The sequence below is a fragment of the Prunus avium genome, chromosome 4 (genome assembly GCF_965620075.1).
Source record: "Prunus avium chromosome 4, drPruAviu1.hap1.1, whole genome shotgun sequence".
Classification (NCBI taxonomy): Eukaryota; Viridiplantae; Streptophyta; class Magnoliopsida; order Rosales; family Rosaceae; genus Prunus; species Prunus avium.
In genome coordinates, this window is record NC_142287.1 from 36,364,637 (window position 1) to 36,378,573 (window position 13,937).

General features: G+C 40.1%; 3 protein-coding genes across 3 annotated transcripts; 1 reads left to right on the forward strand and 2 right to left on the reverse strand.

The window, feature by feature from the left end:
- Positions 1–6,961: 6,961 nt before the first annotated feature.
- On the reverse strand, positions 6,962–8,046 carry LOC110752894 (transcription factor DYT1-like). The gene is made up of 4 exons (XM_021953652.2): positions 7,727–8,046; positions 7,438–7,611; positions 7,164–7,340; positions 6,962–7,045 (listed from the first exon to the last, which is right to left on the reverse strand). The coding sequence occupies exons 1-4, from the start codon at positions 7,910–7,912 to the stop codon at positions 6,974–6,976; spliced, it is 609 nt and encodes a 202-aa protein (XP_021809344.1). The 5' UTR covers positions 7,913–8,046; the 3' UTR covers positions 6,962–6,973.
- Positions 8,047–9,182: 1,136 nt separating this feature from the next.
- LOC110752893 (uncharacterized) lies at positions 9,183–10,566 on the forward strand. Its single transcript, XM_021953651.2, has one exon. The coding sequence runs from the start codon at positions 9,280–9,282 to the stop codon at positions 10,420–10,422; it is 1,143 nt and encodes a 380-aa protein (XP_021809343.1). The 5' UTR covers positions 9,183–9,279; the 3' UTR covers positions 10,423–10,566.
- On the reverse strand, positions 10,497–13,059 carry LOC110752892 ((3S,6E)-nerolidol synthase 1). The gene is made up of 7 exons (XM_021953649.2): positions 12,769–13,059; positions 12,402–12,684; positions 11,941–12,319; positions 11,614–11,832; positions 11,376–11,514; positions 11,032–11,280; positions 10,497–10,941 (listed from the first exon to the last, which is right to left on the reverse strand). The coding sequence occupies exons 1-7, from the start codon at positions 12,976–12,978 to the stop codon at positions 10,651–10,653; spliced, it is 1,770 nt and encodes a 589-aa protein (XP_021809341.2). The 5' UTR covers positions 12,979–13,059; the 3' UTR covers positions 10,497–10,650.
- Positions 13,060–13,937: the final 878 nt, after the last annotated feature.

The window sequence follows — 13,937 nt, forward strand, 5'->3', positions numbered from 1 at the left end:
AGTCCAACTAACTAAACTTGAGAGAGAGAGAGAGAGAGAGAGAGAGTTATAGTCAGTTGTGTTATCGCAATTGGGTTGGGCAGGCTTTGGTTTAATCATGTACATAAATAGTTTCTACAGTTGTATGTTTGCTGCAATAATCTGGAGCGTTAAATTAATCAATGGATGGGATTAAAGAATTGAATGATAAGAGGGTTCATTTTTCAGAGTGGATTTGAGCTAAGAAGTGAAGTAGAAGCCTCAACAACAGCTAGCATTCATTCACATGTTGAATGAGGAACAAAAAAAAAATTCTAGTTTTTGTGTTTTCTGTTGAATGTTCATGTCATGCCTGTTGGTCCTTGTTGACTGGAAAAAGTACAAACGAATGAAGTTTGTTAGAGCACCAGACATATACAGACTACACTTTTTATTTTCTAACGCAATTCTGAAGATTTGTGGTACATTATTTTCTTTTCTGGAACAGCATTGCTCCCAACGCACAAACTTCTTCGACCTATCTCAACCAAGCCCAATTTTATTTCAGCCCAACAAGTTTGTTTTGGGTCCGATGGAGCTTGAAAACAAAAGAGAAAAAGAGGAAAAAACAAAAAAACAAAAAGCTACTGACAGTTAGAAACTCGGTTAAAATTGTTTTTCATTCTGTAACTTAGAGCGTTTCCACTGATTGCCCAAGCCAGGGCAGGATAGGGCCCAAGCCCAGGCTGTGCGTTCCAGCGGGCCAAACTTGCCCGGGCAAGAGGCGGGTCCCACAAAACTGGGCCAGCCCGCAGGTGAAATGAGCCTATGCTCCAGCCCAAGGGTTGCTGACGCCAACCTGACATTAGCACTCGGGTTAGAATTTTTTTTACCTTTGGCGCGTGCATTGCACGTGCCAACAGTAAAAAAAATTTAAACTCCCGTGCACTGATGCCAGGCTAGCATCATCCCTGCTTTTCACCAACGGTAACACGCCATGTGGCGCGTTCTGGTCACTCAGATAGTTTTTTCCCTCAAATCCAACGGCGACCCTTCTTTTTGGCTTAAAAAATTTGAAAAAAATCCGAATTGTTTTTTTAAAATTACCAAAAAATTATGGAATTTTTTTTCTATAAATACCTACCAATGTTGTTCACTTTCAACACAAAATCCTCATACATTTTCTCCTTCTAATATTATTCACTTTCTACACAAAATTTTCTTCACTTTCAATTTTCATTTTTATTCACCATCTTATGGCATCTTCCATTGAAGAAGGAGGGACGTGGACAACAATGGAAGATGTTATGTTGTATGAGTGTTGGGTCCAAGTTAGTCATTGTCTGATCACGAGCAATGAGATGAAATTCTGTCATATGTGGAGAAAAATTCATGTTGAATTTTGTGAAAGATCGGGTTCGGCTCGTATGAAAATGGCCTTGGATAGTAGGTGAAATTTTTTGAATAAAGGGTTGGGGAAATGGAGAAATGTGTTAGCAAAAGCGAGGGACAACTATCGAAGCAGTGAAAATCTTGGCAATGAGTTAAATTATTTGTAATTTCCGTTTTATTAAATTTAATGTCCTAATTTTTTTTGTGTTAATGTTTCTTGCATTTCCAATATTTTTGTAATGTTACTTGCATTTTCTTTTTTTTCTTTTTTAAATATTTCTTGCATTTTCAATATTTTTTTAATGTGTCTTGCATTTCCAATATTTTTTTCTTAATAGATTATGTAAGCACAAATGTGGTTCAGTGCCATTAGGCATGGCAGAAAATCTTTCAACCATCAATAATGTTGAGAGATGGTGAAAAATTGCAAACGATTCAAAATTATTCCCACAAGTCCGACCGTTGTGTTGAACGAGATCCCACTCCATGATTCAACGGCATCGGATTCGCCTTTGGATTCCCCGATGAGTCAAGACTCATCAATTCAAAATGTGCCGAGGCCTATTGGTTGAAAGGCAGCAAAGGCTAAAAGAGGGAGTACTTCCAACAATGATACTGCAAAAATTTTGGAGCAAATTGCAAGGAAGGGCACCATGAGAATTGAGTTAGACAAGAAAAAAGATGCGAACAAGAAGGCATTGAATGAAGAATATGCAAGAGAAAGGGAGTATATATGCAAACAAGACATTGAGAATAAGGATAAGGAGATGGCCATGGATACAAGCCATATGTCCCCTGAAACAAAACAATTTTGGAAGCTAGAATGAAGGGATGTTATGAGAAGAAGACTTTTCCGTGACGATGGACCTAGCAACACCAATTGGTTAAATAATCAAAACCATTAAGATAATTTGCTTGCCTTTTTTTTTTAATTGTATTGCTTGTTTTGTATTAAAGTAGTTGTAGTTCTGTTGGCTGCGCAAATCTCACGCCCTGGGGTTCCGGGCCGAGGGGATATGCGTTAACACGTGGCTTTCTTCTTTTGGATGCGGTGCGGTTGTGCGCGGGCGTGCCAGCACAGTCTACCGTGTGTCGAGATGTGGTTTGGATAAAATGGTCCAGTGGTGCGCCTGTTTGAATTCGACTTCCAATCGAACGATTATGGCCGAGAGAGGAACTGATCTCGGCCGTCAGGTTCACAGCCTGAGCTACAAGGCCGTTTAGTGGTGGTGTGGATGGTGGGTTTTGGGCGTTGCTCCGGCGCGTTGCTCAGTGAGCGACGGTCGTATGATATATGGGGTGAATGAAAGAGTAACAGAGATGGTGCTCCGACGCCTTGAAAATCAAGGGTCGTATGATATATTGATGAACAGATTTTCCTTACAAACTAACACTACTCCTAGGAAAGCAAATAAAGATATTGAAAGTGCACTACAGGAAAATATAATTTGCTCTGTGAGAGGCTTTGGTTTGGTGTTTGAACCCTTTGAATGTAGCTTGAACTTGGTATTTATAGGAAGAGTTCTTGGAGGAGTAATCGAGGCTGAAAATCTGCATGGTGGAGCCTGATCAGAGCAAGTGGGTAGTCCAATCGACATTTGGGATCGTGAAGCATGGTGGTGTGACCCCATGAATCCTGGTAAATCTCGGCCGCTGCCCTGATCGTGGGTTCTGCGCCTCTGGCCGTGGGGACGCATTTAATGCCCTTGTTTGGTGGTTGGTGATCTGACCTTAATTTGTAAGAATGTTTGTAAGTATGTTGGCGCCTAACCACTTTGATTTCTGTCACCAAATCCTGACTTGAGTCACTTCCCTTCTTCCCTCGTGCATTAAATGCCCTTTTGCGGCTAGTGGGTTTGCTAGTCAGAGGCGTTACTTCATTAAATGAAGCGTGGGACCCTGCTGCCATATGACGATTTGACTCTTAATATCTTCGGCCGTGTCCCCTTCGTCCCTCGGACTCGGCATGTCGATACCGTGTTTGCAAGGCCGAGATGACTATGCATTCGCAACTTTTCCTTTGTTTTGAGGAAGGCAAAAGTACTGCGTTTTGGATTGCGAACAGGTGCTGAGGCCGAGGGGGAAGACCCATTTGGTCAGTGTACGACCGTGATTTATCAGGCACAAACAAGTTCTTGTGTTTTATTTAATTAGTAGTTTTTCTTAATTAATTGTATTGCTTTTCTTTGAGTGAATAAAGAAATCATTCAATAAAATACCTTTTTATTCAACACATTGCATACATCAAACAAAACATAAGTATAAAAAATAAAATAAAAAAGGGTAATGATTTCCCCACTTCAATTTTATCCACTTACACTCCTTTTTTAATTATAAAATAGAGTGTAAGTGGATAAATTGGAGTGGGGAAATCACCACTAAAAAAAAAACCACAACCAAAGCATAATTTAAAAAAAAAAACACAACCAAAGAAAAATTAAAAACAAAGCATCTTCACTTCACTTCATTCACCGTCATTGCCTCTCACCACCCATAAGTGCTCGATCAAGTCAACTTGTTGTCGTTCATGAATGTAAAACGATTGCATCTCCGTATATCGATCAATCATACGATTCATAAAATGACCGTCCCTCACCAACGGTTCATGCTCCAGTGGTTGTCCATTTGCTCTCATAGGCCTTTCATAAATTCTTGTTAAGGCCGTGTCCATGAGATCTGGTTCGAACACGTCTGGAGCATCATAATCATACTCATCCTCCACAATCATGTTATGGAGGATGATGCACGTCATCATGATGCTCCGAAGCACCTCCTCATCAAACATACAAGCAGCACCCCTAATAATTGCCCCTCGAGCTTGGAGGATACCAAAACACCTTTCAACATCTTTCCTGTAATCCTCTTGATAGGCAGAAAATAATTTTTCCTTCTCTGATGTGGAATTGATTTGACATGGTCCACCTCGGGTAGATGTCGTATGCTAGATAATACCCATTCCAGTAGACGGTATTGTTGATTTCATATGTGATATTTGGGGCTCCACCTCTCAAGACATCTTTGAATACCGGAGATTGACCCAGCACGTTTAGGTCGTTTTGAGATCCGGCAACTCCGAAAAAGGTATGCCGAACCCATGTATAGAATCCAGCAACAGCTTCAAGAATGATACTTTTTTGCCATTTTCTATTCCCATAATCTCCTTGTCAGACAGTTGGGCAATTCTTCCATTGCCAGTGCATACAGTCTATGCTTCCAATCATGTCTGGAAAACCTCGAGCTTAAGCTTTTTGTAGAAGCCTTTGGAGGTCCCTAGGCGCAGGTTTGCAAAGGTAGTCCCTAGTGTATAGAGTTTCGATTGCATCACAGAATCTGACCAAGCTCTCTAGAGTAGTGGACTTCCCCATCCTAGCAATCTCATCCACATAATCAGTAGATGCACTATACACCAGCAGTAAGCTTTTGCTCCGGAAGAAGCCCCAAAACCCCAGCAGCGTCACACTTCTAAACGAAGTATGCATCATAATTGCAAACATCATGCATTATATATTGCCCAAGAAAATCAATATTAGAGTACACATAATTTGGAATAAAGTAATCTTCCAAAATATTCTTACCCCGAGAATTCCTATGTTTGTCCACATTCGGGCCACAACCGACTTGTGAACCACGGCGGTGGCCTTGGCTTTATAGATCGAGCATACCCACTGCCATGACAACTTGTTCATCATCTTCTTGCTATACCCTTTTTTCTTCAGCTCGTCTACGCCTTCTTTCTTTAATTTCTCGCTCTTGCCTCTCCAAGCATCTCCTCATGTCTGACATTGAGAGTGGAGTATGAAATCTAAAATATGAGAAATGAAAGGATAAAGAAGATATAGTGTGAGAGGTATGAGCCTCTGGTTTTATAAAGAGATTTAGAAGATAGAGATGACACATAACGCGATTTTAGAGGGTTAAAATCTTATCTGAAATTTGAGATTTGTATTTTTATAATAAATATCAACATGTGGCACCTGAGAATCTTATCTTAAAACCTTATCTGAAATTTAAGATTTGTATTTTATAATAAATATCAACACGTGGCAACCGAGAATCTTATCCGAAAATTTTATTCGAAAAATTCATTCTATTATGAGATTTGAATTTTATAATAAATATTGACACGTGGGAACCAAAATCTTATCGGAAAAATCTTCTCCAAATTAATTGTTAAGGTAAAAAAATAAAAATAAAAATAAACTAAAAGTGAATAGTATTTGCCCTTTGCCATGGCAATGGGTGGAAACACACATTGCCTTTTGCAAGGGCTGCCACTATTCATGTAAATAGTAATAGCCATTGCCTCCCCTTACCCTTTGCCATGACAAATGGGTGGAAGTGATCTTACCTATTATCGGTAACCCACAAAGGGGCCAAAACCCAAAACCCCACAGTCAGCCACCACCATTAGTTAACGATGTCGTTCTCTCGCATCCTCCAGCATGCCTTCTGCACCAATACCCAACCCAACCCCACTACCAGCTAGAGCATTAAGGCCATCTCCCTCGACCTCTACAAAGAGTGCAACCTCAAACGCCTCGTCAAGAAGTTCAAGAAGTCCTCTGAGCTCTATCGTTTCCGAACCAAAACCCCCATTTACGAGGATGCCGTTCGCCGCCTCGCCGCCGTAAAACGTTTCGAGTGGATCAAAGAGATCCTAGAGGACCATAGAGGACCAGAAGAAGTACCCGGACTTCTCCAATGAGGGCTTCGCTGTCCGACTCGTTTCGCTCTACGGTAAAGCCAGTATGCTTGAAAATGACAAAGTTTTGGGATTTCCCTCAAGGAAAAAGTGATGAGGATTGGAAATTTTGGGGTTTTATATTGTCTCAGTAGTTACTTGGTCACTAACCCTGTAATATTGGTTAGCTGTCTTGTGGTATTTGCTTTTATGTCTCAACCAGATTGTTGACCACCTTAGAGCATTTCCAGCAGTTGCCCCTTGCCATGGCAAGGGGGGGCTAGGGCAGCCACTATTCACGTGAATAGTGGCTGCCCTTGCAAAAAGCAATGTTGGGTTCCAGCAGTTGCCCTAGTTTATGGCAAACACTATTTATTTTTTTGTTTTTTACAAATTTGTTTACTTAAATAATTAATTTGGACAATATTTTCAGATAAGATTTTTGGTGTGGGAAGTGAAAAATATGACTAAGTATTTATTTTTAAAAATTATGAATTTTTTTTATTTTTTAAAGATTTTAAAAATTTTAAATAAAAAATATTTGTTGGTGACGTCAACCCCCTTGTTTTGTAACTCAAGCTGGACCTGCCCTCGGGCCAGCCCTTGCTGCTGGAGCCCATTTTTCACCCAAAACCCCCCAGCCCGAGTCCAACCTTAGCTGCTGGACTTGCTCTTAGTGGGATCATTCTGTCCCTTCTGTTCGTTCCTAACCAGAAGTGTCAAGGCAAGCAGTTTGCCATTTCTTTAATCAGTACAATATATATGAAGATGATGCATAAATGATGTCCTGGATTACCATTTGCTACCAAACACAATGACTAAATAGTAAATAATTCCAATCTGACCTCTGACTTGAAATCAACAAGTCATGAAAACAGAAAACAGAAAACTCTGTTAGTTTCAAGGGTAAATAGAATAAAATATCTAATGCTTCCATTTGCTCTATATGCTATTGATGATCTCTTGCATCAATTCCTTGGTTTGCTCAACTTCAAGCGTTTCGCAGTAGAATCCCTGAAAATCATTAGAATTGATATTAATTTAATGTGCTCAATTCAGTAAAGTGGTGCTTTTGTATCAAAGTATATTCATTGTGTTGTGAGTTTCTTGGAACTGATATGCTGTGACTTACCATGATACAAGATGAAACAAGCATTGCTCCATTGGAGGTAGTGACACTGGTATCAGTGAGTTCAAAGCCAAAGGCAGTCATGGCCTCCATCAGTTTAGTGAACCCACCTCTTTTCTTCTCAAGGATTGCCTTTACCCAAAGTTTGTTCCCATCTATCTGAGTCACATTGACCCCTGCCTGCCAACACCAGCAACCAACATTTAAAATATAAGTAGAAGAACTCCCATGTTTCAAAGAGATCAAATGTGCAGAGTTATTAGCTAGTTGTCCAAACCTGAATTCCAAATTTCTTCATCTCTTCTGCAGCCTGAATTTCTTCTTTCTTTTGCTCCGGTGCCTCTTCTTCTGATACTTCCATATCGAAAAGCTGGTCTTTGAGTATGTTCACAGTCTTCTGCAGCTCGTGGATATAAGTGATGGAATCCTCAACAATAGTTGCTTTGTTCATCTGAGACAGGGCAAGAAACAAGAATTAGATTCTTACTCTCTCCACCTTTGAATAAAAAAAAGAAAAGTATTGGGCTTAATTATGAAACTTGATATGAAATGAATAGAATACTTGCATTTGTAATGTTTGGGACCAATGCACGTAGGGTGAGGAGGCGTTCACTGAGTTTCTGCCGTCTCCTCCTCTCGGCGTGGAGGTTCTTGGACTTGTATTCGTGGTTATTGTTGTGACTCCGATGACCCATCCTACCCCCTATTTCAATTATGCATGATTCATCCAAGGGAGAGGCTACAAACTCCATGTTCTGGAGATATTGATGAAACTTAAGTTTGATAAGTGAGGGAGAGAGAGACTAATGTTGGCTATGAATTATATAACTGGTCCTCACAAGGGAATCCATTCATTGTGTGTGAGAGAGGAGCAACCAAGATGCTTCAGTTATGATTTTCACAAGCAGCACAGTTCCATATAGTCTAACTAACAAAACTTGAGAGAGAGAGAGAGAGAGAGAGAGAGTGAGTTAGTTATAGTCTATCGCAATTGGGTTGGGTAGGCTTTGGTTTAATCATGTACATAAATAGTTTCTACAATTGTATGTTTACTGCAATAATCTGGAGCGTTAAATTAATCAATGGATGGGATTAAAGAATTGAATGATAAGAGGGTTCATTTTTCAGAGTGGATTTGAGCTAAGAAGTGAAGTAGAAGCCTCAACAACAGCTAGCATTCATTCACATGTTGAATGAGGAACAAAAAATATCTGGTTTTTGTGTTTTCTGTTGAATGTTCATGTCATGCCTGTTGGTCCTTGTTGACTGGAAAAAGTACAAACGAATGAAGTTTGTTAGAGCACCAAAAATATAGACTACACTCTTTATTTTCTAACGCAATTCTGAAGATTTGTGTTACATTATTTTCTTTTCTGGCATAGCATTGCTTCCCCCGCCCCGCACAAATGTCCTCTCTCTCTCCCTCCCAACCCCCCACCCCCCAAAAAAAGTAGGTACAAACTAGGCCTAAGGAGTACTGAATCAAAAAAACTTACATGTAATAGGGATAACACTGTTTTGCTATTTCCGGCCAATAACACAATTTCATGTGAAAAAGTTATCCTACGTGTCATTGTGTTATTAATCAAGAATAACAAAAAGTGATATCCCTGTTAAATAAGACTTTCTCTCATATTGAACCGCCAAACTGAGAAATTGACTAAACCGAAGTGAATTGGACCGAACCGAACTAATCAGTTTGAATAGTGAATTGGACCCAACCAAACTAATCAGTTTGAATTTTTATTTATTTTTTATTCAATTTCGATTGGCGAGGGTTCCAAATTTGGCCATTTCAGCAGTCTGTGGTCGATTTGGGGTATTCGGTTCTGTTACCAAACTGAACCAAGGCCTAGTACAAACTGTAAAATTGAGAAAAGCCCAAGCCCAAGCCCATGTCCAAGCCTCTCTTAACCTTCTTCGACCCAGCTCAAACAAGTCCAAGTTTATTTCAGCCCAAAAGTTTGTTTTGGGTCCGATGGAGCCTGAAAAAAACACAGAGAGAAAAAAAGTAAAGAAACTCAGTTAAAATTGTTCTTCATTTCTCTTGCCTACTATCGGTAACCCAAAAGGGCTAAAACCCAAAACCCCAGTGTCCGCCACCATCACTGGACGAACGATGTCGTTCTCTCGCATCCTCCAGCGCGCCTTCTGCACCAGCACCCAACCCAACCCCACTACCAGCCAGAGCATTAAGGCCATCTCCACCGACCTCTACAAAGAGCGCAACCTCAAACGCCTCGTCGAGAAGTTCAAGAAGTCCTCTGAGCTCTATCGTTTCCGAACCAAAACCCCCATTTACGAGGATGCCGTTCGCCGGCTCGCCGCCGCAAAACGTTTCAAGTGGATCGAAGAGATCCTAGAGGACCAGAAGAAGTACCCGGACTTCTCCAATGAGGGCTTCGCTGTCCGTCTCGTTTCGCTCTACGGTAAAGCCGGTATGCTTGAAAATGCCCAGAAGGTGTTCGACGAAATGCCTGATAAAAACTGCGAGCGCACGGTGTTGTCCTTTAACGCCCTCTTGGCGGCTTGCATTAACTCCAAAAAATTCGACAAGGTTGATGAGGTTTTTAAAGGGGTCTCGCAGAAGTTGTCAATTGAACCGGATGTGGTGTCGTATAATACTATGATCAAGGCGTTTTGTGAGATGGGTTCGTTGGATTCCGCTGTTTCGATGCTGGGTGAGATGGAGAAGAAGGGCATGAAGCCAGATGCCATCACGTACAACACGATTTTGAATGGTTTATATGCGAATAGTCGGTTTTTGGATGCTGAGAAGCTATGGGGTCGAATGGTGGAGAAGAGTGTTGTTCCTGATGTTAGGTCTTACAATGCCAAGTTGCTGGGGTTGGCTTCAGAGAAGAGAACTGAAGAAGGGGTTGAGTTATTTGAGGAATTGAAGAACAAGGGAATAAAACCTGATGTGTTTAGCTTCAATGCCTTGATCAAGGGCTTTGTTGATGAGGGGAAATTGGAAGAAGCAAAGAAGTGGTACCATGAAATGGGGAAGAGCAATTGTGCCCCGCAGAAATGGACTTTCCAGACGCTTGTTCCCTTTGTTTGTGAGAAGGGTGATTTGGACTTTGCCATTGAGCTCGGGGAGGAAATTTTCAAACGGCGCCTTCTTGTGGATGCAGCGTTGTTGCAGATTGTGGTGGATGGGCTGGTTAAGGCCTCTAGGATTGAGGAGTCAAATAAGCTTGTGAAACTTGGGAAGTCAAATAGTTACCGGCGTTATAATCTCAAGTTGCCTACAGAGTAATAATGTATTTCTTTTGATGTTTGTTCTGTTTTGCAAATTGCATGTTATGGTTTATGATTCAAAGCACAAAATGGTAAGGAAATGTGGAACTCTTTTGAATTGGAAGTTTGATCGATTTTGTTTATCCTTCTGCAATTTACTAGACATATTTGTGCGATGCATAAACATTTTATTTTCTTTATATAAATTACACAGCTGACCAGAAACGAAGAAGAATATATATATATATTACACAGAATCAGTTTCATAGAGCATCGATCTCATATACTCCTTAAGCGAGGGAAGGCATTGGTTTTGATCGTAGCTATACATCAGTGGCACCATTCTTGCAAGATTAAGGGAAGCGTTGGTGAATGCGGCTGGAAACAGATTAGGAGACACCAATTCTTTGTTCAGGCGCTTCCATTCTTCTGAAATCAAAGTAATAGTAATTTCTTGTGCGTCCTCAATCGAACAGCCTTGGTGTTCGTTTAAGTAGCACCGTATGTATGAGCCGTCGTGCCCATCTTGATTCTCATCCTACAATCAATATAGTTACATAAGCACATTTACAGCTAGAGAAATGAACAAAACATGTTTACAGCGTGCTTGATATGAATATAAGCTTGCCTCTGCACTTCCCAAGTCGTCCCAGAGCCGCAGAATTGCTGCTGCAGAAGATATGATAGCTGGAGTTTCATTCAACAGCTCCACGCTTTGTTTGGTTATGCCTTGACCCAAGAGAAAGAAAATGTGGACCATCACCACATTCACCCCAGAAGAAACAATCCCATTCTTTAAGTAGTCTTCTGCTTTGGGCAAGTGCCCAGACTTAAACCATTTTGCTTCTACTAAAAATGCATTGCACAGACTCCCCCACTGCATGAAATATAGAATTGAATAATTAACTAATCTTTAATTAATTATACTGGTAATTGATAATCAGCCAATCATCACGCAATTGGTATATATACCGTTTTCCTAAGAGAGTGTAACGGGTTCCAGCCGTGCTTCTGATAGACCTTGCTGCTGATTTCATTCGTCATATCGTGAAGAGCCTTGAAGCATATTTTCATGTAGTCTGGTAGGTGATCTATATCACCAATTTCCCATCTGCAGAAGCATCCAACAATTTTATTGATCAGTCAATGGGCAAAACTTGTTAAATTAATTAAATTTAGTTGTTGAGGCATGTTTATTGCATATATATACCTATTGACAGCCTCTGTGAAGAGAATGAGCTCATCAAGCGTCCCGTAAACATCAAAAATGTCATCAATCAAATAGATGAATGAGATGGGTTTTGTGAGCTCAACCCTCTCCTCTGATAACTTTGGATCTGTTAGGCATGCCATGGACCATATGTACCATTTAACTGGTTGGTCTCTGGCAAACTTCAATTCCTTAGCCAATCCGAGCTCTTTCCACCACCTAATTGAGATAACATAATTCAAATAGGCACATTGATTAATTAGCAAGAGACGTCCAATTATATATATCTACGTACATCCTCATCAATCATATTGTCAATTAACTTACTTGGAAATTTGAACAATTTCCTTCTGGTGTAGGGACTGGACCATATTAAAATCTGTTTTTGTCACTTCCTGTAAGATATTTAACCATCGATTATCCGTGCCTCTGAAATTAGTAGCAAAAAAGTTCTTGGCCATGAATGTGGCCAAACTTTTGTGATGGGGATTAGACAATGTGTTTCCAACAACTCTGGCTTGGTGATGATCAAGATGTGACAAGGATGTATTTAGGAGATGACAACTAAATTGTCCAGCTTCGTCAAGTGTAACTTCTCCTTCTGTACTTAGCTGTGAAGCTTCGTATAAACTCATCAATCCCTTAATGTCTTCACTCAACATTTGCTTGAAGCTTCCTTCGCTTTCTTTGAATTTGTTGAACACATCTATTTAACAAAAAATATACATATGGTGAGCAGTCGAATGATTGGCTAGTACTGAGTACCTATATATACGTATGATACCTACCATCAGGCACGAAGTAACCCTGTTGTCTGAGCAGTCGAAAGCGAACTGCCACCTCATGAAGATCGCTGTGATGATTAGCTCCATGAGTACTACCGGAGGTGATAATCAAATGCTGTTTTTGAAGAATTTGGTCAATCTCTTCTTGAAAGTGGTGGTCAATACCCAGCCGTTGAACAGCATCGATCATGTTCAAACCCTCAACTGCTTCTTCTCCTAGTTTGCTCAGTACATGCCTGAACACGTCCAGCTCTCGTGCATGTAGGAAACAAATGTCATCATCCTCCTGCTTGCAAGAAAAGCAAAGAATTATTTCAGGCATGAAGGAAAATGCAACATAAAAGGTAAAGAGAAAGTGTTACGTACGTACCCTAGTAATTGTACTAGCGTAGTTAGTTTTGGAGTTGGTTAATAGGTGCGAGGCGGTTGAAAGCAAGCCATGATCTTGGGCAGTGCTCCATTTTTGAGAAGAGGGCTTAGGTGTAAGCTGAATGAGGTTAGAGTGCCCGATATGTGGGATCTTTTTTGGAGGAATTGGAGGATTATAGACAGCAAAGATGGCCTTAGAAAACAATGCCATGTACTTGAGCAATTGCAGGATCTTGTTTTTTCTCAGTTTCTGTTGCTTAATTTGAGAGTGTAGGAATGGCAATCCCAACAAGTCTAGCTTATCACTTATAAGAGCATCTCCAAGGGAAGAGACAAAAGAGTAGGCAAACGTCATTTGCCTTACCATATCACCAAGAGAAGAGGCAAATGTGTAGGCAAAATGTACCTACTCTCTCCAATAAGGCAATATTGCCTACTTCAAAGTAAAGAGGTATATTGAGCCCCACTTGCTTTTTATAATAAAATACCATCTCTACTCTCTCACTTACTTTCTATAAAATATATGGTTAATTACAGTTTAGTACTATGTGATTTCACCGTTAGGGTTTCCGTCAAATGCCTCCGTTAGTTGCCTACATGACATTTGTAATTATAAAAATTGAGAAAATAGAGACTAACATGTCTTAAGAGTGTAACCACATAGTACTAAATTATAATTAACCCTAAAATATAATAGTAAATGTAAAAGACAAAAATAAATAATATAATAATGGTTTGTAGACTTGCATTGCTTAGTCCTTTAGAGTGGCCAACTTTTTTTATGAGGCAAATGAGTAGGCAATATGCCACCTAGGTTGTTAATAGTACAGTTTTGCCTATTTCATTTGCCTCTTTCCTTGGATATGCTTAAAGGGGAGATATGCGTGCATCATCCGTCCACGTGAATTGTGAAAACTCTTTCATAATCTGGCAAACTCATTGACGAAAAATGCAAAAAAATAAAAAAAAAATCTGCCAAGCAGCCAAACTTTCCAGAGTTGAGAGGGTGCTGCCTGCTGTCACTTCCGAATGTATTATATTTAACAATCGATGCATTTGTTGTGTGGCTCACAACACGACCAGTACATTTATGAGATATTTATACAAGGAATCCAAGAAAGAATCAAATTTGTTCTTATAATAGAAGCCATTGCTCCCATCTCCATCTCC

Coding starts and splice junctions, on each gene's coding strand:
- LOC110752894 (XM_021953652.2), bottom strand. CDS start 7,912: ATGGAGTTTGTAGCCTCTCCCTTGGATGAATCATGCATAATTGAAATA. Junction 7,341..7,437: donor TGAAGAAATTTGGAATTCAG/GTTTGGACAACT, acceptor TGGTGTTGGCAG/GCAGGGGTCAATGTGACTCA. Junction 7,046..7,163: donor TTGTTTCATCTTGTATCATG/GTAAGTCACAGC, acceptor AATGATTTTCAG/GGATTCTACTGCGAAACGCT.
- LOC110752893 (XM_021953651.2), top strand. CDS start 9,280: ATGTCGTTCTCTCGCATCCTCCAGCGCGCCTTCTGCACCAGCACCCAA.
- LOC110752892 (XM_021953649.2), bottom strand. CDS start 12,978: ATGGCATTGTTTTCTAAGGCCATCTTTGCTGTCTATAATCCTCCAATT. Junction 11,281..11,375: donor TACACTCTCTTAGGAAAACG/GTATATATACCA, acceptor TATTTCATGCAG/TGGGGGAGTCTGTGCAATGC. Junction 10,942..11,031: donor ACGACTTGGGAAGTGCAGAG/GCAAGCTTATAT, acceptor TATTGATTGTAG/GATGAGAATCAAGATGGGCA.